The sequence below is a fragment of the Coregonus clupeaformis genome, chromosome 7 (assembly GCF_020615455.1).
Source record: "Coregonus clupeaformis isolate EN_2021a chromosome 7, ASM2061545v1, whole genome shotgun sequence".
NCBI classification, from domain to species: Eukaryota; Metazoa; Chordata; class Actinopteri; order Salmoniformes; family Salmonidae; genus Coregonus; species Coregonus clupeaformis.
Window position 1 is genome coordinate 15,805,716 of NC_059198.1, and position 25,449 is coordinate 15,831,164.

General features: G+C 44.3%; 1 protein-coding gene across 5 annotated transcripts; it reads right to left on the reverse strand.

Annotated features, from left to right (window-relative positions):
- Positions 1-2,306: 2,306 nt before the first annotated feature.
- Positions 2,307-17,243, reverse strand: LOC121569913 (poly(U)-binding-splicing factor PUF60). Of its 5 annotated transcripts, XM_041881246.1 has the most exons (12): positions 17,160-17,243; positions 16,385-16,470; positions 15,973-16,068; positions 15,770-15,859; positions 15,117-15,167; positions 13,645-13,806; positions 13,042-13,134; positions 11,410-11,623; positions 11,085-11,317; positions 5,130-5,304; positions 4,520-4,779; positions 2,307-2,982 (listed from the first exon to the last, which is right to left on the reverse strand). In XM_041881246.1, exons 3-12 carry the CDS (start codon positions 16,051-16,053, stop codon positions 2,683-2,685), a joined length of 1,659 nt encoding a protein of 552 aa, XP_041737180.1. In that variant the 5' UTR covers positions 16,054-16,068; positions 16,385-16,470; positions 17,160-17,243; the 3' UTR covers positions 2,307-2,682. The 5 variants fall into 5 exon arrangements, with proteins under 5 accessions (XP_041737180.1, XP_041737182.1, XP_041737181.1 ...); XM_041881248.1 differs by lacking the exon at positions 16,385-16,470 and having other exon boundaries at positions 5,148-5,304; positions 11,127-11,317; positions 17,160-17,229; XM_041881247.1 differs by lacking the exon at positions 16,385-16,470 and having other exon boundaries at positions 11,127-11,317; positions 17,160-17,229.
- Between the last annotated feature and the right edge of the window lie 8,206 nt (positions 17,244-25,449).

Below are 25,449 nucleotides of genomic sequence, written 5' to 3' on the forward strand. Positions count from 1 at the left end.
GCGTAGGCCTATCGTAGATTGTCAAGAGTGAGCCCGCTGACAGGTAGATATGTGACCTCATTCATGCTTGCTGAGGAACACTCAACTCAGTTCTCTCATATGGAGATGGAGTTGAGTATTGATAACTGGTCGCGCGATTTGCTAGTAACATTGAATCCCTGTCAGTCGATATATGTCAATTCTGAAAACGGTTACCTAATAATAAATCATAATATGTACCTTACCTGTACCTATGTTTGTCCTGTACAACTGCAGTCCTTCTGCAGGGTGATAACATTTATACTTTTAATACAACTTTTATATACTGAAAAAAAATATAAACGCAACATGTAAAGTGTTGGTCACATGTTTCATGAGGTGAAATAAAAGATCCCAGAAATGTTCCATATGCACAAAAATATTATTTATCTCAAGATTTGTGCAGAAATATGTTTACATCCCTGTCAGTGACCATTTCTCCTTTGCCAAGCTTCTATCCCCCAGCCATAAGACTCCTGAACATCTAATGAAATGGCTACCCAGACTATTTTCATTGCCCCCCCCCTCCTCCCTCTTTTAAGCTGGTGCTACGCTCTATTTATTATCTATGCATAGTCACTTGAATAACTCTACCTACATGTACATATTACCTCAATTACCTCGACTAACAGGTGCCCCCGCACATTGATTCTGTGCCGGTACCCCTTGTACACAGCCTCACTATTGTTATTTTACTGCTGCTCTTTAATTATTTGTTACTTTTCTTTCTTTCTTAAAACTCCATTGTTGGCTAAGGGCTTGTAAGTAAGCATTTCACTGTAAGATCTACACCTGTTGTACTCGGCGCATGTGACAAATACAATTTCATTTAATTACACAGGTGTACCTTGTGCTGGGGACAATAAAAGGCCACTTTAAAATGTGCAGTTTTGTCACATTTACATTTTAGTAATTTAGCAGACGCTCTTATCCAGAGCGATTTACAGTTAGTGAGTGCGTCACACAATACAATACCACAGATGTCTCAAGTTTTGAGGGAGCATGCAATTGGAAGCTGCAGGAATGTCCACCAGAGCTGTTGCCAGAGAATGTAATGTTAATTTCTTTACCATAAACTGCCTCCAAAGTCAGACCACATGTAACCACGCCAGCCCAGGACCTCCACATCCGGCTTCTTCACCTGCGGGATCGTCTGAGTATTTCTGTCTGTAGTAAAGCCCTTTTGTGGGGAAAAACTCATTCTGATTGGCTGGGCCCGGTTCCCCAGTGGGTTGGCCTTGCTCCCAAGTGGGTGGGCCTAGGCCCTCCCAGGCCCATCCATGGCTGCGCCCCTGCCCAGTCATGTGAAATCCATAGATCAGGGCCTAATGAATTTATTTCAATTGACTGATTTCCTTGTATGAACTGTAACTCAGTAAAATCGTTGAAATTGTTGCATTTATATGTGTTCAGTATAGAATACAACCAACGTTTTCCTAATTTGTGTTGCTCAACTGGAGACATAGCGGCCTTGACATGTTACATAAACTGAGATTCAACTGGCACAAGCACATTTGTGCTGAGTTGAGCAACACAAATTAGGAAAAAGTCGGTTTTCCATAAAAGTTTTGATTGAAAGTATGAATTTCAGCACCCCGCGGAAGGACCGCAGTTGTACAGGACAAACATAGGTACAGGTAAAAGTTTTCAGAATCGACATTTCTACAATTATCGACGGATGGTGACTCAATGTTGCTAGCAAATCGCGCCACCAGTTATCAATACTCCGCCTCGGTATAAGAGAACAAAGTTGAACTTTCCTCAGCTACATTAATGCTGGACAGTTGGAAGTAAAGTTACCAACACGTTTTCGTGCAACACTTGCAAAGATACAGTATGATTAAGCCTATAATAGGCTGCAACCAGTCAATTATTCAACCTTGAAAAAAAGAGCCTTCAGAATCTACAGACAAGTTTTAAATAAAAAAAGCTTTATAAAACTTTGAGAATTCCATAAACAGAAACTTGATAAAACACAATAACAGATCTCATTCAAATGTGTTCAATGCATGTCTATGCACATACTGTATCTAAATTGATTGAACTCACTTTATAAAAACTTGAGGAATTTTTTTTTCCCCAAACCAGTGATGCTGACAAAAATTTAATATTCATTAGTGGTCTTCAGAGCCAAAGGTCAATAATTGCAGTCATAGCTACTGTATATTTAATAATTGAAATTTCAACTGAAATGACTAAGTTCTGTTGAAATGTCTAGAAATGTGGAATATTATTTGAAATCAGATTTTTCCTTCCCAAACCCATAAGAAATTCACAACAGACATTCACATAGTTGAAGAATTTATTTTTGTGGGTAAACGGGAACCAATAGCTCTAAAAACTGTGTTTAAAGAATCCTGACAACTTAAAATGGGGGTAACCTAATGACTTCTCAATTTGATAACAAAAAAACCCGCAAATAATACAAAATAAATCAAAAGTCTTCACAGTAGGTGACAAAACAAAATCCATGAGGTGCAAATATTATTTTCTTAACCAATCCCTCAAAAGAGGCCATTAATAATATTAATATTAACATCAACATCAATAAAAAAAAATATTACATTTTAAAAAGAGGCCCAAATCTCTAGCAGCAGTGACAGTGGCTGAAGTGAGTTTGAGCAACGGGTATGGGATGGGTGTTGGGCGACCATTTCAGACAGTTTATGCGGAGAGGTCGCTACTGTTGAAGCGCTCTTGGTCGTAGACCTCCGCAATGACCTTGCGACCCCCAAACCAGCGGTCGTTGAGCGCCTGGATGGCCTTGTTCATCTCTGAGACCATGGAGAACTCCACAAAGATCTTGACGATGATCTCGGCATCCTCCTCCTCCCCCTGCTTCTCCTGGTAGATAATGACCCGGTTGACGGCACCAAACTTGCCGCACTCCTCTGTCACCTCACCCTCCAGGTCATCATCGATGTCCTCCGGCCCCACCATGTTCCGTAACACCATCACCGTAGACTGGAGAGGAGCAAGACAACATGTCAATATGTATTCCTACCCAAATCACATTACATTAAAATATCAATTTCTCAGTGATTTTTTTTTGCTATTAAATAAGGCAAATAAAAGTATATTCTGAAAGTATTCAGACCCCTTAACTTTTTCCACATTTTGTTACGTTACAGCCTTATTCTAAAATGGATTTTCTTTAAAATTTTAAATCCTCAATCTACACACAATATACCCCATAATGAACAAGCAAAAACAGGCAGCGATTACACCCTCAAGTCTTCTTGGGTATGACGCTATAAGCTTGGCACACCTGTATTTGGGGAGTTTCTCCCATTGTTCTCTGCAGATCCTCTCAAGCTCTGTCAGGTTGGATGGGTAGCGTTGCTGCACAGCTATTTTCAGGTCTCTCCAGAGATGTTCGATCGGGTTCAAGTCCGGGCTCTGGCTGGGCCACTCAAGGACATTCAGAGACTTATCCCGAAGCCACTCCTGCGTTGTCTTGGCTGTGTGCTTAGGGTCGTTGTCCTGTTGGAAGGTGAACCTTCGCCCCAGTCTGAGGTCCTGAGCAGGTTTTCATCAAGGATCTCTCTGTACTTTGCTCTGTTTATCGTTCCGTCTATCCTGACTAGTCTCCCAGTCCCTGCCGCTGAAAAACATCCCAACAGAATGATGCTGCCACCACCATGCTTCACCGTAGGGATGGTGCCAGGTTTCCTTCAGACGTGACGCTTGGCATTCAGGCCAAAGAGTTTAATCTTGGTTTCATCAGACCAGAGAATCTTGTTTCTCATGGTCAGAGTCTTTAGGTGCCTTTTAGCGAACTCCAAGCGGGCGGTCATGTGCCTTTTACTGAGGAGTGGCTTCAGTCTGGCCACACTACCATAAAGGTCTGATTATTGGAGTGCTGCAGAGATGGTTGTCCTTCTAGAAGGTTCTCCCATCGCCACAGAGGAACTCTGGAGCTCTGTCAGAGTGACCATCTGGTTCTTGGTCACCTCCCTGACCAAGGCCCTTCTCCCCCGATTGCTCAGTTTGGCCGGGCGACCAGCTCTAGGAAGAGTCTTGGTGGTTCCAATTTAAGAATGATGGTGGCCACTGTGTTCTTGGGGACTTTCAATGCTGCAGAAAGTTTTGGGTACCCTTCCCCAGATCTGTGCCTCAACGCAATCCTGTCTCGGAGCTCTATGGACAGTTCCTTTGACCTCATGACATGTTTTTTGTTCTGACATGCACTGTCAACTGTGGGACCTTTATCTAGACAGGTGTGTGCCTTTCCAAATAATGTCCAATCAAATTAATTTACCACAGGTGGGCTACAATCAAGTTGTAGAAACATCTCAAGGAAGATCAATGGAAACAGGATGCACCTGAGCTCAATTTTGAGTCTCATAGCAAAAGGTCTGACTACTTATTTAAATAAGGTATCTGTTTTTTTTTATTTAACAATTTAAATCAATTTTAGAATGTTGTAACATAACGTGGAAAAAGTCAAGGGGTCTGAATCCATCCCGAAAGCACTGTATATCGTCATGTCTGATCTTACCTCTGATTTCCTCAGCAGTTTCTGCATGACCATGTGTCTGGCGCTGCTTCCTGAAATGCTCATGTGTTCTTGGTCGCTCAACATCTCCTGGCCTGTCCCATCCTGCAGCATCTCCTTCTCCTCCTGCTTCTTCTTCTGAAGCTCTTGTAGAGAGGGGTTGAGTTGGGCTGGGTTGGTGATCACGGGCGGTGAGGCCAGCACAGGGTTGACCAGGCCCACCTGGGGCAGCACTGGCAGGTTAGGACGCACTGGTGTCACACCTACAGGGACATTCACATGCATCAGCCATACAAATATAAATTTTCATTGATATGGTTTCTCCGAGACCTGACATGGCCATTCATATGAGTCAAATCCTCTGTTGCAATTTTCTTGTTTCTCTAACTGGTCTCATGTGAACCAACTGTAGTCAAGTTTTTTTTTAACACAATCTCTAATGAGCAGGATCAGATGGAAAACTACAAAACCTGGCTGACCAGATAATCCCTCTCAACACTGTAGCATTGAGTAGATAAGATACACACTTGAAATCATTTAAACGATCCTCTAACAAGATTCCAACAGACCTAAGTGAGTGCATAGGTCAGTGGACAATACTCTTTGTACTCACACATGTCTCGATACACACCTGTGATCATTCCGGGGGCCTGGGCAGCCATGACTGCCTGAGGGATGCCCATCTGACCCATTTGGCCCATCTGACCCATTTGGCCCATCTGACCCATTTGGCCCATCTGGTTCGCCCCGGCCATCGCCCCCAAGATGGACGCCCCGGTCACAGCCTCCTTGAGAGAGGGGCGGGACGCATTAGCAGGAAAACACAGTGAGGTTGCACAGTCAGACTTCATACAGCATGTATAGTGTTCTACTCTGCATTAGGGTTGGGGGATGTCAACCTTTGTCCTATCGTGATTAAGTACCCATAAAAACATAGTGATATACGATGATATTGCTTCCTATTGGCCAACCCCCAAAAAACATTGAAGAAAAAACGGTTTAAAAAAAAGACAGCTAAAAAGGACCACTAGCGCAAGCAAAAAAGGACCACTAGCGCAAGCTCGCATGCTACGGGAGGTGAAACTTCCTTTCGTAGGATAGTCAGAGGCAAAGGTTGAGCCTTCTTGGGTGAGTGACGTCACAAGCCTTTAGCTTGCTCACCAGCATGAGCAGTAAGCACTGAACAACTTGGGAAACCCAATCGATTTCAGTTTCACTGTCTGATCATTCATAAAACGAGTCCACTAATTGTTATTTTTCTACCTTTCCACAAGCTGTCTAATGCTCGATATGAGCAAGTTAACCTAAATGTATCAAAGAATAGGTCATCCACGATTAGTTTGCTAGTCACGTTAGTGGCTGGCCAGTGAGCTAGCTAGCTACATTTCAGTCGGTAGCTATCCTTCTAAATGCAGTGTTCACTGAATAAACTATACTGAACAAAAATATGAAAACGCAACATATAAAGTGTTGGTCCTATGTTTCATGAGCTGTAATAAAAGATCCCAGAAATTTTCCTTACGCACAAAAAGTTTATCTATATTTTATCTCTCAAATTTTGTGCATACATTTCTTTATATCCATGTTAGTGGGCATTTCTCCTTTGCCAAGATAATCCATCCACCTGACAGGTGTGGCATATCAAGAAGCTGATTAAACAGCATGATCATTACACAGGTGTACCTTGTGCTGGGGACAATACAAGGACACTAAAATGTGCAGTTTTGTCACAACACAATGCCAGCGAATTGAATGTTCATTTCTCTACCATAAGCCGCATCCAACGTCGGTTGGACGTACTTGACAGTACAACCGCAGACCACGTGTATGGCATTGTGTGGGCAAGCGGTTTGCTGATGTCAACATTGTGAACAGAGTGCCATGGTGGCGGTGGGGTTATGGTATTGGCAGGCATAAGCTACGGACAACGAACACAATTGCATTTTATCGATGGCAACTTGAATGCACAGAGATACTGTGATGAGATCCTGAAGCCCATTGTCGTGCCATTCATCCACCGCCATCACTTCATGTTTTAGCATGATAATGCACAGCCCCATGTCGCAAGAATCTGTACACAATTCCTGGAAGCTGAAAATGTCAAAGTTCTTCCATGGCCTGCATACTCTCCAGACATGTCACCCATTGAGCAAGTTTGGGATGCTCTGGATCGACGTGTACGACAGCATGTTCCAGTTCCCGCCAATATCCAGCAATTTCGCACAGCCATTGAAGAGGAGCGGGACAACATTCCACAGGCCACAATCAACAGCCTGAATAATTATATGCGAAGGAGATGTGTCGTGATGCATGAGGCAAGTGGTGGTCACACCAGATACTGACTGGTTTTCTGATCCACCCCCCTACCTATTTTTTAAGGCATCTGTGCCCAATGGATGCATATCTGTATTCCCAGTCGTGAAATCCATAGATTAGGGCCTAATGATATGCATTTTATTTTTAAGATAACCATCATTGAAGTTGGTGGTTACTACTGGTTTTAGATCCGAGGCGAGATAAGTTGTCAGCCATGTTTTGTATTTTGGTACGGGCTCGGAGTGATGTCACGCAACCAAGAAGGCTCAACCAATCATCCAACGGATAATGATGACTTTGCCTCCGGCTATCCTACGAAAGGAAATGTAGCCTATGGGAGGGATGAGAGGAATCATGACAAAATATATTTTGGAGCCAAATCTTTTTTTAGTAGCCTATTCCTCGCTATTGGAACTGTTGCACGAAAGAGGTGTGTGTGTGTGTGTGCCGACGCACAAGTGACAGTCAGGAGCCTCGCTGGCTGTGCGTCATGTGATGGGCGCGGCTGCAGAGCACGCAACTTTGCTGTCCCCAGAACTGGATCATTTTTGCCTAATCTTTCTCTTATTAGGCCTAAGCTCCTCTATAAGTTGTAAGTAGGTTGTAGCCTACATTGCTAATAAAAGGCTATGGAAATAGGCCTACTCTACACAGTTTCTTTCATAAGCTTTGCTCAGCTGTAAATTCTTTTGACTTCATTTGATTTTTCCATCTTTATATTGTTTGCTCAATTTCACTTCTTGTTGCCTGTAATAGTTGTCATTCATAAAAAATAGCCTATAGACTGACTTTCACAAATGTTACTAAACTCAACAAAAAAAGAAACGTCCTCACTGTCACCTGCGTTATTTTCATTAATTGTTTATGGTTCATTGAACAAGCATGGGAAACAGCGTTTAAACCCTTTACAATGAAGATCTGTGAAGTAATCTGGATTTTTACAAATTATCTTTGAAAGACAGGGTCCTGAAACAGGGAAGTTTCTTTTTTTGCTGAGTTTATTTGAAGGCTGCAACTTTAGGACATTAAACACAAGTAGAATATCCTATTTGGAAAATACTCTTCATAACTTTAACTTGTCTTAATGCTTTTGATAGGCTATTTTAATTAGTAGGATTTGGACTTTGGCCATTTGGTTCGCAACGGCAAGAGGGATGCGTGCATGATATGATTTTTATAGCTTTTCACAACTTTAAGATTTCTTCAAACTACTCGTTCGATTTTTCTATCTTGCTATTGTTTGTTCTACCTCATCTTAGGCCCATCAGGTTATTCCAAAATTACTTAAGTTTGAGAACTCCTTTAGATAAAGCATAGAACGCAGATAAATTCATTGTTTGATCATGAATAGTGCAGCGGGAGAAAGACATTCATATCAAATGGAGAGAAAATACAGAATTGGGCTTTTAGTGTCCACTATAAAAAATTAAATAGGCTTCAACTATATGGCCCAGATCATCCAACATAGGAAAAAATTAATAATTCTGACTGGACATTTTGTGCTGCTTTGGTAAAAATCTTAGCTCTGTCTACATTGTTCTCTTTCATTCTGTAAATTGTTTATAACATATTTATTGAAATTGCTATAGCCTGCATAACCTAAGGAATAGGCCACTTGGCGTGGCAGTGCTGTGGGCTGCCCGGTCAGCTTTTTACTGCGGTGTCAGTCAAGTTGAAATAGGCTATACATCGTCTGTCACATCACAATGTAATCACCATCAACGATGGCTGTCAATCATCTTCAATATCCGACACTATGGTAAAATAGCCCAACCCTACTCTCCTGTCCTCAAGGCTCATGTCAGATTACTATAGTGCCAGGCCAATATACATAAAATAATATAATATATAATATATTCTACTACTAAAACTTGTCAATATAAACATCAATTTAACTCATAAGACTATTTATTACTAAACAGAACTATGACTACTGTTGCCAGTGCCAGATATAGCAGTGAGGGTGTGTGCTTGCTTGAGCAGTGAGACTCCAGGGAGTAATTAGCTTCCACAACCAATGACACTGAACAACAATATAAACACAAGTGTTGGTCCCATGTTTCATGAGCTCAAAAAAAATAATCCAAGAAAATGTTCCATACACACAAAAAGCTTATTTCTGAAATTTTGTGAACAAATTTGTTTACATCCATGTTAGTGAGGATTTCTACTTTGCCATAATAATCTAGCCATCTGACAGGTGTAGCATCTCAAGAAGCTGATTAAATAGCATGATCATTACACAGGGGCACTTTGTGCTGGGGACAATAAAAGGTCACTTTAAAATGTGCAGTTTTGTCACAACACCACAGATGTTTCAAGTTTTGAGGGAGCGTTCAATTGGCATGCTGACTGCAGGAATGTCCACCAGAGCTGTTGCCAGAGAACTGAATGTTGATTTCTCTACAATAAGCTGCCTCCAACGTCAGACCACGTGTAACCTTTTGTGGGGAAAAACTCATTCTGATTGGCTGGGCCTGGCTCGCCAGTGGCCTGGCCCACCCATGGCTACACCCCTGCCCAGTCGTGAAATCCATAGAATAGGGCCTAATGAATGCATTTCAAATGACTGATTACTTTATGTGAACTGTAACCCAGTAAAATCTTTGCAATTGTTGCATGTTGCATCTATATTTTTGTTCAGTATAGTTTACAGGAGGAGCTTTGCTTCTTAGTATTATAGTACTTAAAAATGACAAGGAAAGAGGGGCAGCCTTCTTTTCACAGGGGATAAACTTTTGCAACCGTGGGTTGAGCTCACATCACAAGCACATATGGCACAGCACATTTTGTTAGCAAACACAGAGCAGTGAACATAGAATACTTTATATTGCCCTGCATGGGTTCTGCATTATCAATTCATCAAATATTATATCAAATTCTACAACGGCAGGGCACATCAAAATATATCTTACTTATTGCACACAGAAAATAGAATATTCAGCTTTATATGCACATACATTACATTTCTATCTTTAGTATATGAATTTTACTTAGCACATTTTAAATAATGGTTACACCTAGCTACCTACAGTGAGCTCCAAAAGTATTGGGACAGTGACAAATGTTTTGTTGTTTTGGCTCTGTACTCCAGCACTTTGAATTTAAAATGATCCAATAACAGAGGGTAAAGTGCAGACTTTCAGCTTTAATATTAGAGTATTTTCATTCATATCGGATGAACCTTTTCAAAATTACAGAACGTTTTGTTCATAGTCCCCCCATTTTTAGGGGAACAAAAATAAAAATCAGGACAAATTCACTTGTGTATTGTATTAAAAAGTTTAGTATTTGGTCCTATATTCATAGCATGCAATGACTACATCAAGCGTGGATGCATTTGCTGTTTGTTTTGGTTGCGTTTCAGATTATTTTGTGCCCAATAGAAATTAATGGTAAATAAAGTAGTCATTTTGGAGTCACTTATTGTAATAAGAATAGAATGTTTCTAAACACTTCTACATTAATGTGGATGCTATCATGATTATGGATAATCCTGAAAGAAAATTAGACGCACAAATATATTTATATATATTTTTTAATTTGTACGTTTTACCCCAATTTCGTGATATCCAATTGGTAGTTACAGTCTTGTCCCATCGCTGCAACTCCCGTACGGACTCCGGAGAGGCGAAGGTCGAGAGCCATGCATCCTCCGAAACATGACCATGCAAAGCCGCACTGCTTCTTGACACACTGCTCGCTTAGCCCGGAAGCCAGCCGCACCAATATGTCAGAGGAAACACTGTACAACTGGCGACCGAAGTCAGCGTGCATGCGCCCAGCCAGCCACAGGAGTCGCTAGAGCGTGATGGGACAAGGACATCCCGGCCGGCCAAACCCTCCCCTAACCCAGACGACGCTGGGCCAATTGTGTGCCGCCTGATCGGTCTCCCGGTTGCGACACAGCCTGGGATCGAACCCGGATCTATAGTGACGCCTCAAGCATTGCGATGCAGTGCCTTAGACCGCTGCGCCACTTGCGAGGCCTGCACAAATATTTTTACTTTAATAAACATAAGTGAATTTGTCCCAATACTTTGGTCCCCTATGTATAAAAAGTGATGTAATTTCTAAATGGTTCACCCGATACAGATGGAAAATACCCTCATATTAAAGCTGACAGTCAGCACTTTAACCTCAGTCATTGTATCATTTCAAATCCAAAGTGCTGGAGTACAGAGCCAAAACAACAAAAAATGTCGCTGTCCCAATACTTTTGGAGCTCACTGTATATCAGAGGTATATTTACCTGGAAGGCCAATAGATCCCTTTGGAAGGGAATCATACTTGCCTGGGCCGTTATCTTAGCGGTGGCTGCTGCAGCAGCCACGGCTGCAGCGGGCGGCAGGCCACCAGGCTGGGTGGGAGTCAGCATGGGCATGGGCGGGGTGACGGCCTTGCCCACCCGCAAATACTGGCCCCCCAGGTCAAACAGGTTCATGGAGGACACTGCGTCCAGGGACGACTGGGGCTTGTCATACTCTGCCAGGGAGAGAGGGGGGGAAAGAGGAATTAGGAGAACAAACACACAGCAACAGCACATCCTGAGGGCCGCCAAACGCCTCTCTGCTCACCGATGAAGCCAAAGCTCTTGTGTCTTCCCGTGGTGGGGTCCCTGGCTAACGTGCAGGACTTGATCCTCCCGAAGGCCTCAAAGACGCTCTTGATGTCCTCGTCTGAGAGGTCAGGGTGGACGGAGGCCACGAAGATCCGGTTGTAGGCGCGCGCCTCCTCTGCCAGCTGGTCGATGATGGGTTGCGCCTGACCAATGTTACCTGGCCGCCCCACCTACAGCACAGATACCAGCACAGGGCCAATGAGTGGGGTGTCACAGCCACTGACCGAGCAACGCAACACCTCGAGCTACAAAACCACCTAACGCCTTCAACTGGAGCAATGCAATTAGAGATCGTAGGATACCATTTCTCTTTGCAATTGGTCCCGTGTGGCTCAGTTGGAAGAGCATGGCGCTTGCAACGCCAGGGTTGTGGGTTCGAATCCCACGGGGACCAGTACGAAAAAGTAACAAAAAAATGTATGCACTCACTGTAAGTCAATCTGAATAAGAGCGTCCGCTAAATGACTAAAATGTAATTGCAGCCCAATGTATTATTCGCCAAGTTTCCAATAGCCTTGCTAAACAGCATCTTTCCACCAGGGCTTTCTGCAAAGGCTTAGGTAATACGAGTGATATAAAACTTGACAACCTGCACTATAACCTAGAGACAATGCCTTCTATTGACACTTTTTTTTCTCTCACACTCCCCCTTTTCTTTCTAGATTATGGAAACTGACAACATACCAACAACTTAGATGTTCACTTTAAAATCGTCACCTGGAAATTAACTATAGCGAAGATCACACGTAATAAAATTTTAAAAAAAAAGAGATCAAGAAAATAGCCCGTCTAGAATATATTTCTACTGTAATAGCTGCTTCACTCACTTAGGCACGTTTGAACAACACTAAAAGGAATGTTCAGATTGCCTCAGCCAGAGCTGCAGCTGAGGATCAGATAGTGGAAATGCTTATAAAATGAACAAGATAAAACCACACGTGTGGCTGGCACTACACTTTCTAGGACCGAAATGTCGGAGGTATCTCCTCTCACAACTGTCCATCTATAGGCTAGTGTTTGGAGCTTCTCTATGAGCGGCTATGTAGTATATGATCTGTGCTGCAGGTGGGGCGGCCAAGCGACACCAACCAGGCGCAGCCCATCATCAGCACATCTCGGACACAGAGCAACGCATCATCACACGCTGCCCGGGCATCCTAGAGGAACTGGTCACTAAAACAATGTGGTGATGACATCATGGAAGCAGAACACAGCACAGACATTCACAAAAAAACACACCCGTGCGCATGTGCGCACACACGCACCCAAACACACACGCATACCTGTAAATGAATTGACATACATACAAGCAAAGAAAGACAAAGAAATGAGTGGCTTTAGATACACTTCCATACAGAATTTAGAGACTACCAATTAGTGATTCACACAGAAATAATAGTGCAGTTACACGGAAAGAGCGAAATGAGGATTTCAAACTGGTTCCATGCGTTCTCGATAAAAAATAAAATAAAAAATAAAGGTTAAAAAGATGATAGCAGGAGCACCCCTCTTTCCAGGGGTATAGAGAGGGGGTTCTGAGAGGTCCACTTCCACTGGGCCGGACAGGCTGCCTCTCCAGGCCACTCACCTTGATGTTCCTGCCCCCAAGCATGACTGAGTTCATCTGCTCCAAAGCCAGCTGTGCCGCCTCCGGGATCTCATACTCCACAAAGGCAAAGCCCTGCACAGACAGACACACAACCATGGAACAACAGTCCACTGCATTACAGACACGTGCATGCCACATTCTCCATTTACATTACATTTACATTTTACATTTACGTCATTTAGCAGACGCTCTTATCCAGAGCGACTTACAGTTAGTGAATACATTTTTTTTTTTTTTTTATACTGGCCCCCCGTGGGAATCAAACCCACAACCCTGGCGTTGCAAACGCCATGCTCTATCAACTGAGCTACATCCCTGCCGGCCATTCCCTCCCCTACCCTGGACGACGCTGGGCCAATTGTGCGCCGCCCATGAGTCTCCCGGTCGCGGCCGGCTGCGACAGAGCCTGGATTCGAACCAGGATCTCTAGTGGCACAGTTAGCACTGCGATGCAGTGCCTTAGACCACTGCGCCACTCAGTTGTGCTTTAAAAGTTTCCCCTCACATTATTTATTACAGATCTAAATTCTAATCATATTGCAATGCTGTGTGATGTAGTTTAAGGGTGCTCTATACACTGACCTTGTGCTTCATTGTAACGGAGTCCCATGACATGTCAATGCTCTTGATGGGGCCAAAAGGGGCAAAGGCCTGTCTGATGGTGTCCTCCCCAAGCTCATAGTATATGGAGCCCACATACACCCGGCACATGATGGCTAGAGCACGCTGCCGCTGAGCCGCCACCTGGTAACCACGGAGAAAAACACACCATGATGTTTAGGGTGTCTAAGAAAGCAAGAACACACCAAATCAATCTGTGTATGGGTAAATTGTGATTTTCTTTCATTGAAATCTCATTATGTACATACATATTTTTTAATTTCTGTATGGTGTTTGCTTTTCCCAACAATAGACATACAGGCCAATGTCAGGGATGGATGCAATCTGGGCATATGCAACATGAGTCCTGAACAACGATTTTGCGACTATTACTAAACTATACAAAGATTAACAATTTGGTAAATGCAAGCAACGTAAAAATGTTTTTCTCATTACTGCATTAATATGGGTGAAAGCAGTGAAGGTGATAACATGAATGTCTTTCGCTAATATTTGGCTCCTGAAACTGACCTGTAGTCCAGGGCTGCATATACTGTATATTGTGACATATTTCAACATGGCAAACAAATGAAATAAACACCTATATCAGTTGAAAAGCATCCATAAAAAGCCTAAGGAAAACATTTTACACTTACGTCTCTAAGGGGAGGGAGGGATGGTTAACCACTGAAAGCAGAGTTTACTGGGTCCTTTACTCAAGTATTTTTACTTGAGCATAGCTGCTTTTACTATCACCCACAGGCAAAACTAACAGCCTAATCTATTAGAGAAGAGAAAAGTGTTTCCCCCTATTACAACATAAAATTTGAGATTGCCAAAAAGTGATTCCTGTTTGAGCAGTTCTCTTGTTTTTGGTTATTGAAAGAGACTGCTAACCCTCTTTAGCCCCACACCAAAGCTGGCTTTTTCAGCTTCAATCAATGCAAAGTAACAGCATATTTATAAAGAAGACATGGTCTTCCCCATGTTAATATTCTCGACCCCTCTTGGATAGCCATTTCAGGCTAGCGTAAAAAGCCATCATGATGTACTGCTAAAATGCACTGATGAAGTTTGTATTGTGCTCAAATGTACGAATTCATCATACATAACCCAAAGTCCCATTATAAATCACTATCAGTATAAAAAAAAACTACATCAACTAACAGCTGTCGCCACTAGTGGAAGTACTTCAGGGCATTTCTTCTGAAATGGTGCAGTGGGCATACAAACACACGGTTTCATTAACCAGACTGAATTAAGCAGAAACAGTGTGTGTGTAAGAACTGGTCCCTCATAATTATAATATTAAAAACCATGTCTTCTTTTGAAATATGCTTTCTTTGGTCAGCTGCTATGGCTAGGACTGAGGGCAGATGGCCAATCAAAGAAGGGTAACCGTCCTTTTTAAGAGGAATGCGAACAGAGAAAAAAAAGTTTAATAATCTATTGACCGATTGTAAAGGTGAGAGAGGATCTCCAAAGCCCATTGTCACTGCTGCCATCTGAAAGACAGTAAAGATGAAAAAGGTGCTGAAAAGTAGGTTAGATATATATTTAAGCTTTGCTTTTTCAAATGTTATTGCTTTGCTATACATCAGCTTTGACACACATCTCCTAAAAAGCTTTCAGGACTGATTTGACTTTCCCTCTGCAGTCCCACCCACTCCAATCTGCCCCAAAGCATTTCACAATATTACCCCACATTCAAGACATTCAAAAGCCCTATGTGAGAACAAGTCCAAACATTCAACATGTTTAACTAAGTCTTCATGTTGATCTTCTCCAACTGAAAAAGAAGAGGCAGAAGCAAGAGGACAAACATCCCTATCCCATCATCGAGAAATACACTTGTATATGCTGTGCTGCAGTTGTGGAGGAGGTTACTATGTTTTTGTGCAACTGAACAATAAAGTAATGTTCATAACTACAAAGTTACTAAGGCTGATCCTATTAATTTGATATGTGACCATCTAACTAATAGTCCAAGTTACTCTTAGAAACAAGGCTCTAATTGAGTGCATGTGGTTGGTGTTAAGAGATAAGAACATATGATCAAGGGGATGGAGAGTTTAGTTGCAGGAGTAGAGAATTCAGCACGTCTCACCTGCAAGTTCGTGAGCTGCTGTTGCTGATGGGCAATGGTCTGCTTCACCAAGACACTCTTAATGCTCTGCTCCATGGCATACTTCTTTGCCTGAAGAAAAGTCAGTCAGCGTTAGAGAGAATAATGGAACCACAGGTAAATTGACAGATCTTGAGTCATTATGTATACACATGTATTTAGTAATGTTTATGTAGTAGGCTCACCCTTTGTAGAGCCTCCTGCTGCTCTGGGGTGAGAGGCGGAAGGCCAAGCTTCCCACCTGTGCCCTGTCCATTCTCCATCATCAGAGCTGTCCCTCCCTGAAGAACCACAGCAAAAAAAAAATACATTAATACATATATGAGCATCCTCAGAGACAGGAACATTTATTAATTGGAGAAATTAACATTTGCAGTGCCATGCACTGCACATTTGGTAGGCTACATCTCTCTTCTACTATCACTATCTTTAAGAGATTTGAGGTACAGAGATTGGGAATCATCACAGTGCATATATCGTACTGGAGGAGGGGAATCAGTTAATCTTGATTTGGGTAGCTATAGGCCTAAAAGCACAAAATCAGACCAGTCACCAGTGATTGGAACGCACAAGGGTGCGTAGAGATGAGCTCCTTACCTACAACCTGCTAAACGCTGGGACCACCAGAGGCAGGATAACCCCAAGGGGAAGAGTGATGGGGAAGCCTTAACAATTCAAAAAGTCTGAGAGAGAGAAAATGCCTTCAGACTAATATGGTAGCAGCTGCAAGGCGGTAAACTTGGTATCCTCCATTTGTACCAAGTGTTTACCTAGCTAATTTCCAACTAACTTAGCTAGATAACTATGTAGCTAGTTAGTTACTATATAACGCAGTGTTAGCATAGAAGCACGTACAAAAGATAGCTAACGTTAGTTAAGTTAGTTGACTAACTTGATACACTTCAGTGGAGCTCAATGTAACGTTGGTTAGGCTAACGTTAGGCGAGCTAACGTCAGTTAACTAGCTAACGTAGCTAGCTAGCTAAGCTGGTCGTCGCATCATATCATAGTTAGGCTAGCTAGCTAGCTAGCGTTTCACCATTTTCAATCATGCATTCCAACGACAGTATGTCACACTAGCAGCTCTATCTATGATTAGTTGGTTACAAATACGATACATTTAGCGATTGCTTCATTTTTGTAGCTAAGTAGTATTAGCCAGGAGCAAATTGTCGCAGTAGAGAGCAAGCTAACGTTAGCTAGCTAGCTGATAAAAGGCCGCATGCCTAAATTCAGGTTTTGTGAATTAAACATGGTTAATGGGAATAAACCAATAGCTCCCACAAGAGATGTATACGCACAACCGTTAAACAAACAGAATGAAGAAATCAATAACTGAGTTCATATTTAACTTATTTAGCAAGCTATTTACCGCAATCTCCGTCACCGCCATAAGCACACCTTCTTGAATAGGCCCCACCGTTCTTCTTCTTTAAATTGTATAGGCGGATCGCATCAAACTAAGAAGTGCATACACCGCCACCTCCTGTACTGGAGTGCGAGGCCCTATACAGCTATATGAAAATGGAAGGGAAAAGGACGGGGAAAAGGGAAGAAATATTGCCCTATAAACTAACAACTCACCAGTATTACACTACTTGGCCCTATCTGATCCTACACCATGCCGGCAGCTTGGGAGGACGGGAAACCATCGTTCAACCATCCCGTATACCCAAGTACTTCTCTGCAGCTGCCACCACATCTATTTTATGTGATTTACATTCCATTTATGTGGTACAGTTGATAACCATGGCTTTGAATGCTAAGAAGCCAACCTTACTAAAGCATATGGTATTCCTATCACTCTCTATTGGCCTCTGCCTACTCACAGGGAGCCTCTTAGGATCCCTTGCCCTGGACCCATCTTCCTCTACTACTCTCTTCACTGCCTCAGAATACGACTCCTTCTGTACTACTCTGACCCTGACACTTCTGATCTCCAGCAACATGATGTATAGTGATGGAAAATTGTATCATGTGAAGAGACAGCCTTGAACATTTTCATATTTTCTTTTGTGTCATAAATAATAATTGGTTCCTGCCTGTGCTTGGTAAAGATATGAGGAGGATCAGCATGACCTCCTCCTTAGGACCATTTGGCAGAACGCCCAGAATATGTTCTATAAGTTAAGATAGGAGATGGTTCCAGACACATGCCGGAACCAACCCTATGAACTATGCCTATGTAACGTGACTGTAAGCAGTATAAGAGATCTAACGGGACTGCCCCGAGAGAGCTCACTTCAGACCGGTACTTTATGCATCTAAGTTTGACTGTGACCTCTCCAGCTTGCTGTTAATAAACAATGATTACTTTGAGTTTGACTTCGAGTGTCCCTGTGTAGAATTTCCACGACAATTTATAAGAATAAGATGTTTTATTGTCAAATACACTGGATAGGGGCAGTGAAACGTGTTGTTTTACAGGGTCGGTCATAGAAGTACAGCGCCACTGGAGCAAATTAGGGTTAAGTGCCTTGCTCAAGGGCAAATTGACAGAGTTTTAACCTTTCGGTTACTGGTCCAACTCTCTAACCGCTAGGTTACTTGCCACCTCTGGATTGCTGATGTTATGTATTGACCAATGAGAGGACATATTGGCACTACTCAGAAAAGAAGTCCTCCATAGGAATTAATGGAATTCTACAGCCAGGCACCACACCCTAATAGGGATCCCCTGCTGATTTTGTACGTTTGCCAACTGACAAAGACATGATCAGTCTGTAATTTTAATGGTAGGTTTATTTGAACAGTGAGAGACAGAATAACAACAAAAAAATCAAGAAAAGTGCATGTCAAAAATGTTATAAATTGATTTGCATTTTAATGAGGGAAATAAGTATTTGACCCCTCTGCAAAACATTACTTAGTACTTGGTGGCAAAACCCTTTTGGCAATCACAGAGGTCAGACGTTTCTTGTAGTTGGCCACCAGGTTTGCACAAATCTCAGGAGGGATTTTGTCCCACTCCTCTTTGCAGATCTTCTCCAAGTCATTAAGGTTTCGAGCCTGACGTTTGGCAACTCGAACCTTCAGCTCCCTCCACAGATTTTCTATGGGATTAAGGTCTGGAGACTGGCTAGGCCACTCCAGGACCTTAATGTGCTTCTTCTTGAGCCACACCTTTGTTGCCTTGGCCGTGTGTTTTGGGTCATTGTCATGCTGGAATAGCCATCCCACGACCCATTTTCAATGCCCTGGCTGAGGGAAGGAGGTTCTCACCCAAGATTTGACGGTACATGGCCCCGTCCATCGTCCCTTTGATGCAGTGAAGTTGTCCTGTCCCCTTAGCAGAAAAACACCCCCAAAGCATAATGTTTCCACCTCCATGTTTGACGTTGGGGATGGTGTTCTTGGGGTCATAGGCAGCATTCCTCCTCCTCCAAACACGGCGAGTTGAGTTGATGCCAAAGAGCTCCATTTTGGTCTCATCTGACCACAACACTTTCACTCAGTTCTCCTCTGAATCATTCAGATGTTCACTAACTTCAGACGGGCATGAATATGTGCTTTTTTGACCAGGGGGACCTTGCGGGCGCTGCCGGATTTCAGTCCTTCACGGCGTAGTGTGTTACCAATTGTTTTCTTGGTGACTATGGTCCCAGCTGCATGGAGCCCCAGGCCAAGGGAGATTGACAGTTATTTTGTGTTTCTTCCATTTGCTAATAATTGCACCAACTGTTGTCACCTTCTGACCAAGCTGCCACACTCCTTTAAGAGTGTGCTCCTAATCTCAGCTCGTTACCTGTATAAAAGACACCTGGGATCCAGAAATCTTTCTGATTGAGAGGGGGTCAAATACTTATTTCCCTCATCAAAATTCCAATCAATTTATAACATTTTTGACATGCGTTTTTTTCTGGATTTTTTTGTTGTTATTCTGTCTCTCACTGTTCAAATAAACCTACCATTAAAATTATAGACTGATCATTTCTTTGTCAGTGGGCAAACGTACAAAATCAGCAAGGGATCAAATACTTTTTTCCCTCACTGTATATACAGTGGGGAGAACAAGTATTTGATACACTGCCGATTTTGCAGATTTTCCTACTTACAAAGTGTCACAAACGAGACTCCCGCTGTTCCTCCTGCTCACCACCAGAGGGAACCCTCTCCTGAGTATTAAACCCCTGAACTACATTTCCCACATACCTGGCTCTGATTACCGTTGCACCTGACTCCCATCAGTAGACTATTTAGGTGCTCTCAAACTCTCTCTCTTTGCGAAGTCTTGTTTACCCTGGTGATCATTTCTGAGCGTTTTCGCCTGTGTCTGTCTGCCCGTGGATTTACTCTGGACTGTTTTTCCCTCCTTGATTCTTTGCTGCCTGCCCTGGACTATATTCTTTACTGGACTGATTGTTGTAAGCTTGCTGCCTGCCCTGACCTTATGCCTGTACCTGGATTACGAGTTGCCTTATCCCTACTGTTGTGTCTGCTGGCGATTGACCCTGTTTGTACGACCCAGATTGTAATAAAACTGCAAATGGATCCTCACTCTCCTGGAGCGTCATTACAGAAGACTTTGCCAACACACGATCCAGCAGCTCTGGTTCAGATGTCCACGGAGATCTCCACTCAAGCTCACCAACTCGCCATTCATCAACAGCAGCTAACCCATTTAACTACAGTAACAGAGGAACTCGTCAGGACGCTACAGAGGTTGCCGGTGTCGCTAACGAACCCAGCCCCTCCTCCACCGAACGCGAATGTGGGCGCTTCTCCACCACCGTCACTCACAGTTAACCCACGTCTGGCTCTCCCTGATAAGTTCGACGGCAACCCAACTAAAAGTAAGGGATTTCTACTGCAATGTTCATTATTCATTGATCAACAACCAGCTATGTATGTCACCGATGCCAGCAAGATTTCCTTGGTATGCTCACTCCTCGCTGACAAGGCGTTAGAGTGGGTGACGGCGGTTTGGAGAGAGGATGGCACTGCTTTTCCATCGTTTGGTACCTTTCTTCAACGCTTCCGGGAAATATTTGAACACCCGGAGGGAGGTATGAGAGCTGATGACCGACTACTTGCGTTGAGCCAGGGCAGGAATACCGCAGCAGAATATGCTTTGACATTTCGCACTCTAGCAGCTCAAACCGACTGGGTGGAGAGCACACTTAAACTGCTCTTTCGCAAGGGACTCAGCTTGGAGTTGCAATCCGAACTGGCCTGCCGAGATGAAGGGAAATCGCTGAATCAATTCATCGAACTAACCATTCAGATTGACAATCTGATTCGTTCACGTCGTCCACTCAGAACGGTACCCACCAGCACACAATACCCGGTCACTCTGTCTCAAACTGAACCCATGCAGCTCGGATATACTCACCTGACTCCGGAAGAACGAGAACGCCGCATACGTCAACATCTCTGCCTCTATTGTGGTCAACCGGGCCATCTGAGGGCGTTTTGCCCCCACAAGACCACCTCCTCGTAATCCCTCTTCGGTGAGTCCTTGTGTTCAAGCACATCATTCCAGTTCTTGCATCAAAGTACCTATAGTATTATCTCTAGAGGGCAATCATATATCCACATCAGCTCTATTAGACTCAGGAGCAGCCGGGAACTTTATGTCTCACGAGTTTGCCCAACAACAACAACTCCCATTAATCTCCTGTAACTCTCAATTGGCAGTGGAGGCGCTAGATGGACGGCCTCTCGGCGATGGGAGGGTCCTGCACACCACCGTGGACCTTCAACTACAGACCGGTACCCTTCACACTGAGGTAATTCGTTTCTACGTCATCTCATCACCTCATAACCCGGTTATTCTTGGACTCCCCTGGCTACGTCAACATAATCCCCTCATCTCATGGAGGAGAGGGTCGTATCATCAAATGGGACCCGTCATGTCACTCCAACTGCTTAACTGGCAGCCCTTCACTCTCCATTCAGACCGTCACGCTAAAGGACGAGCCGGTCCTTTTCCCCACTCTTCCCATTGAATACTCTGACCTCATCGAAGCTTTTAGCAAGACCAAGGCGATGGAACTCCCCCCCCACCGATCAAGCGACTGTTCCATCGAACTATTACCAGGCACAACACCACCTAAGGGCCGAATCTTCCCCCTATCACAACCCGAATCAGAAGCCATGAACAACTACATCGAGGAGGAACTTTCGAAGGGGTTCATTAGAACGTCGACATCACCTGCAGCCTCTGGCTTCTTCTTTGTTAAAAAAAAAAGACGGTGGCCTACGCCCTTGTATCGACTACCGGGGTCTCAACGACATCACCGTCAAGTTTCGATATCCTTTACCGCTGGTACCAGCTGCCCTAGAACAACTCCGCAAAGCCAAGTACTTCTCCAAACTGGACCTCCGCAGCGCCTACAATCTCATTCGCATCCGGGACGGTGATGAATGGAAGACAGCCTTCTCTACCAGCACTGGGCACTATGAGTATTTGGTGATGCCTTTCGGGCTGTCCAATAGTCCGTCTGTATTTCAGTCGTTTATCAATGACGTCTTTCGGGACATGCTTAATCGTTGGGTAATTGTTTACATCGATGACATTCTCGTCTATTCCAACACCTATGAGGAACACGTGCAACACGTGAGAACAGTATTACAACGACTCATTGATCACCAATTATACGCCAAAGCAGAGAAGTGCGAATTTCACCAGACTTCCACGTCTTTCTTGGGCTACATCATCAACCAGGAGGGAGTCGCCATGGACGAGAAGAAGGTCACGGCCGTTCTAGACTGGCCACTGCCAGTAACCTTAAAGGAGTTACAACGCTTCTTGGGATTTGCGAACTTCTACCGACGCTTCATCAGGAATTTCAGCTCGGTAGCCTCTCCCTTAACCTCTATGACTAAGAGAAATGCACCACACCTCACCTGGTCAACTACAGCACAGGAGGCTTTCGCAGAGACTCAAGTCACGTTTCACATCTGCCCCCATCCTCCACCACCCTAATCCTGAAATCCCGTTTACAGTTGAGGTGGACGCTTCTAATACGGGCATTGGAGCCATCCTCTCACAGCGGCACGGATCCCCACTCAAGCTCTATCCGTGCGCCTATTACTCCCGCAAACTTAGTCCAGCCGAACAGAACTACGACGTCGGAAACCGAGAACTGTTGGCCATGAAAGCAGCTATGGAGGAGTGGCGTCATTGGCTGGAGGGAGCTAAACACCCGTTTGTGATTCTAACTGACCACAAGAATCTGGAATACTTGCGATCTGCCAAGAGACTGAATCCCAGACAAGCGAGGTGGGCTCTCTTCTTTACACGATTTGACTTCACCGTTACCTATCGTCCCGGTTCAAAGAACACCAAAGCAGACGCATTATCACGCCAACACGACGGTGTAGTTCCCACTGAATCCAAGGAAACCCTGCTTCCTGAGTCATTAATCGTGGCCCCTATTCAGTGGGACATCATGACAGAGCTCACCCAGGCCAATTCACAAAAGACCCCTCCTCCCGAATGCCCCCTAACAAAACTTTTGTACCTCAGGATCTCTGTCAGAAAGTGCTACAGCAAGTTCACTCCGTACTCAGCTCCGGTCATCCTGGAATCGCTGCCACTGTTCACCTGCTTCAGAACAGCTTTTGGTGGCCAACCTTGCGGGCAGACACAATAAAATTCATTAACGAATGCACCACCTGTAACACAAGCAAACATCTCAGACAACTACCATCGGGCCTACTGCAACCACTGCCAGTTCCCCACCGACCATGGTCCCATCTTGCCATAGACTTTATTACCGATCTTCCCAAGTCCAATGGGAACACCACAATACTCACTGTCATAGATCGCTTCTCCAAGGCCTGCCGGTTGATTCCACTTCCCAAACTGCCCACAGCATTGGAAACAGCCGAACTCATGTGCAACCTTGTGTTTCGCTTCTATGGCCTGCCTGAGGACATCGTGTCGGACCGGGGGCCCCAATTCACATCCAGAGTATGGTCAGCATTCTTCCAACAACTCAACATCAACATTAGCCTCACTTCAGGATATCACCCACAATCTAATGGTCAGACAGAACGCCTCAATCAGGAGATCACCCGGTTTCTCAGAGCCTACTGTCATCAGAACCAAGCAGACTGGAGTCGATTCCTCATGTGGGCGGAGTATGCACAGAACTCACTCCAGAAACCCTCCACCGGTCTAACTCCATTCCAATGTGTAATGGGCTTCCAACCTCCCCTATTTCCATGGTCAGGGGAACCCACCGAGGTACCCTCTGTCAACGACTGGCTCCAGAGAAGCGAGGACATCTGGAGTCAGGCTCACACCCACTTGCTACGTGCTGTCAGGAGACAGAAGTTGCAGGCCAATCGTCACCGTCGCCCCAATCCCGAATATACTCCAGGTCAATGGGTCTGGCTATCCACTCGAGACCTACGCCTCAGACTTCCTTGCAAGAAACTCAGTCCCAGGTATGTAGGTCCCTTCCAAATTGTTAAACAGATTACACCAGTTTCCTTCCGTTTGGCATTACCCTCTAATTATCGTATCTCTCCCACTTTTCATGTATCACTTCTCAAACCCGCTGGTGGTCCGAGAGCGGAGGAGGAGGAGCAGACCAGTGATCAGGGCCCCCCACCCATCTTGGTGGACGGCGAGGAGGCATATCAGGTTCGAGATCTACTCGATTCCAGACGCCGGGGCAGGCTCCTCCAATATCTGGTGGATTGGGAGGGGTACGGACCGGAAGAGCGATCCTGGGTTAATACAGAGGACATACTCGACCCCGCACTCAGGACTGAGTTCCATAGGACGCACCCGGAGAAACCGGCCCCCCGACCTCGAGGAAGACCCCGGCGTCGTTCGCCTCTTCGCGTCAGGAGCCGCTCGCAGGGGGGGGGCTCTGTCACAAACGAGACTCCCGCTGTTCCTCCTGCTCACCACCAGAGGGAACCCTCTCCTGAGTATTAAACCCCTGAACTACATTTCCCACATACCTGGCTCTGATTACCGTTGCACCTGACTCCCATCAGTAGACTATTTAGGTGCTCTCAAACTCTCTCTCTTTGCGAAGTCTTGTTTACCCTGGTGATCATTTCTGAGCGTTTTCGCCTGTGTCTGTCTGCCCGTGGATTTACTCTGGACTGTTTTTCCCTCCTTGATTCTTTGCTGCCTGCCCTGGACTATATTCTTTACTGGACTGATTTTTGTAAGCTTGCTGCCTGCCCTGACCTTATGCCTGTACCTGGATTACGAGTTGCCTTATCCCTACTGTTGTGTCTGCTGGCGATTGACCCTGTTTGTACGACCCAGATTGTAATAAAACTGCAAATGGATCCTCACTCTCCTGGAGCGTCATTACACAAAGCATGTAGAGAGGTCTGTAATTTTTATCATAGGTACACTTCAACTGTGAGAGACGGAATCTAAAACAAAAATCCAGAAAATCACATTGTATGATTTTTAAATAATTAATTTGCATTTTATTGCATGACATAAGTATTTGATACATCAGAAAAGCAGAACATAATATTTAGTACAGAAACCTTTGTTTGCAATTACAGAGATCATACGTTTCCTGTAGGTCTTGACCAGGTTTGCACACACTGCAGCAGGGATTTTGGCCCACTCCTCAATACAGACCTTCTCCAGATCCTTCAGGTTTCGAGGCTGTCGCTGGGCAATACGGACTTTCAGCTCCCTCCAAAGATTTTCTATTGGGTTCAGGTCTGGAGAC

What these genes read in the sequence shown, in the direction of transcription:
- LOC121569913 (XM_041881244.1), bottom strand. Translation starts at nt 17,180, where the DNA reads ATGGCGGTGACGGAGATTGCG. An exon ending in CCGTTACAATGAAGCACAAG is followed by an intron (nt 13,135 to 13,644) that starts GTCAGTGTATAG and finishes CTGTCTGTGCAG; the next exon opens with GGCTTTGCCTTTGTGGAGTA. An exon ending in CAAGAGCTTTGGCTTCATCG is followed by an intron (nt 11,318 to 11,409) that starts GTGAGCAGAGAG and finishes TCTCCCTGGCAG; the next exon opens with AGTATGACAAGCCCCAGTCG.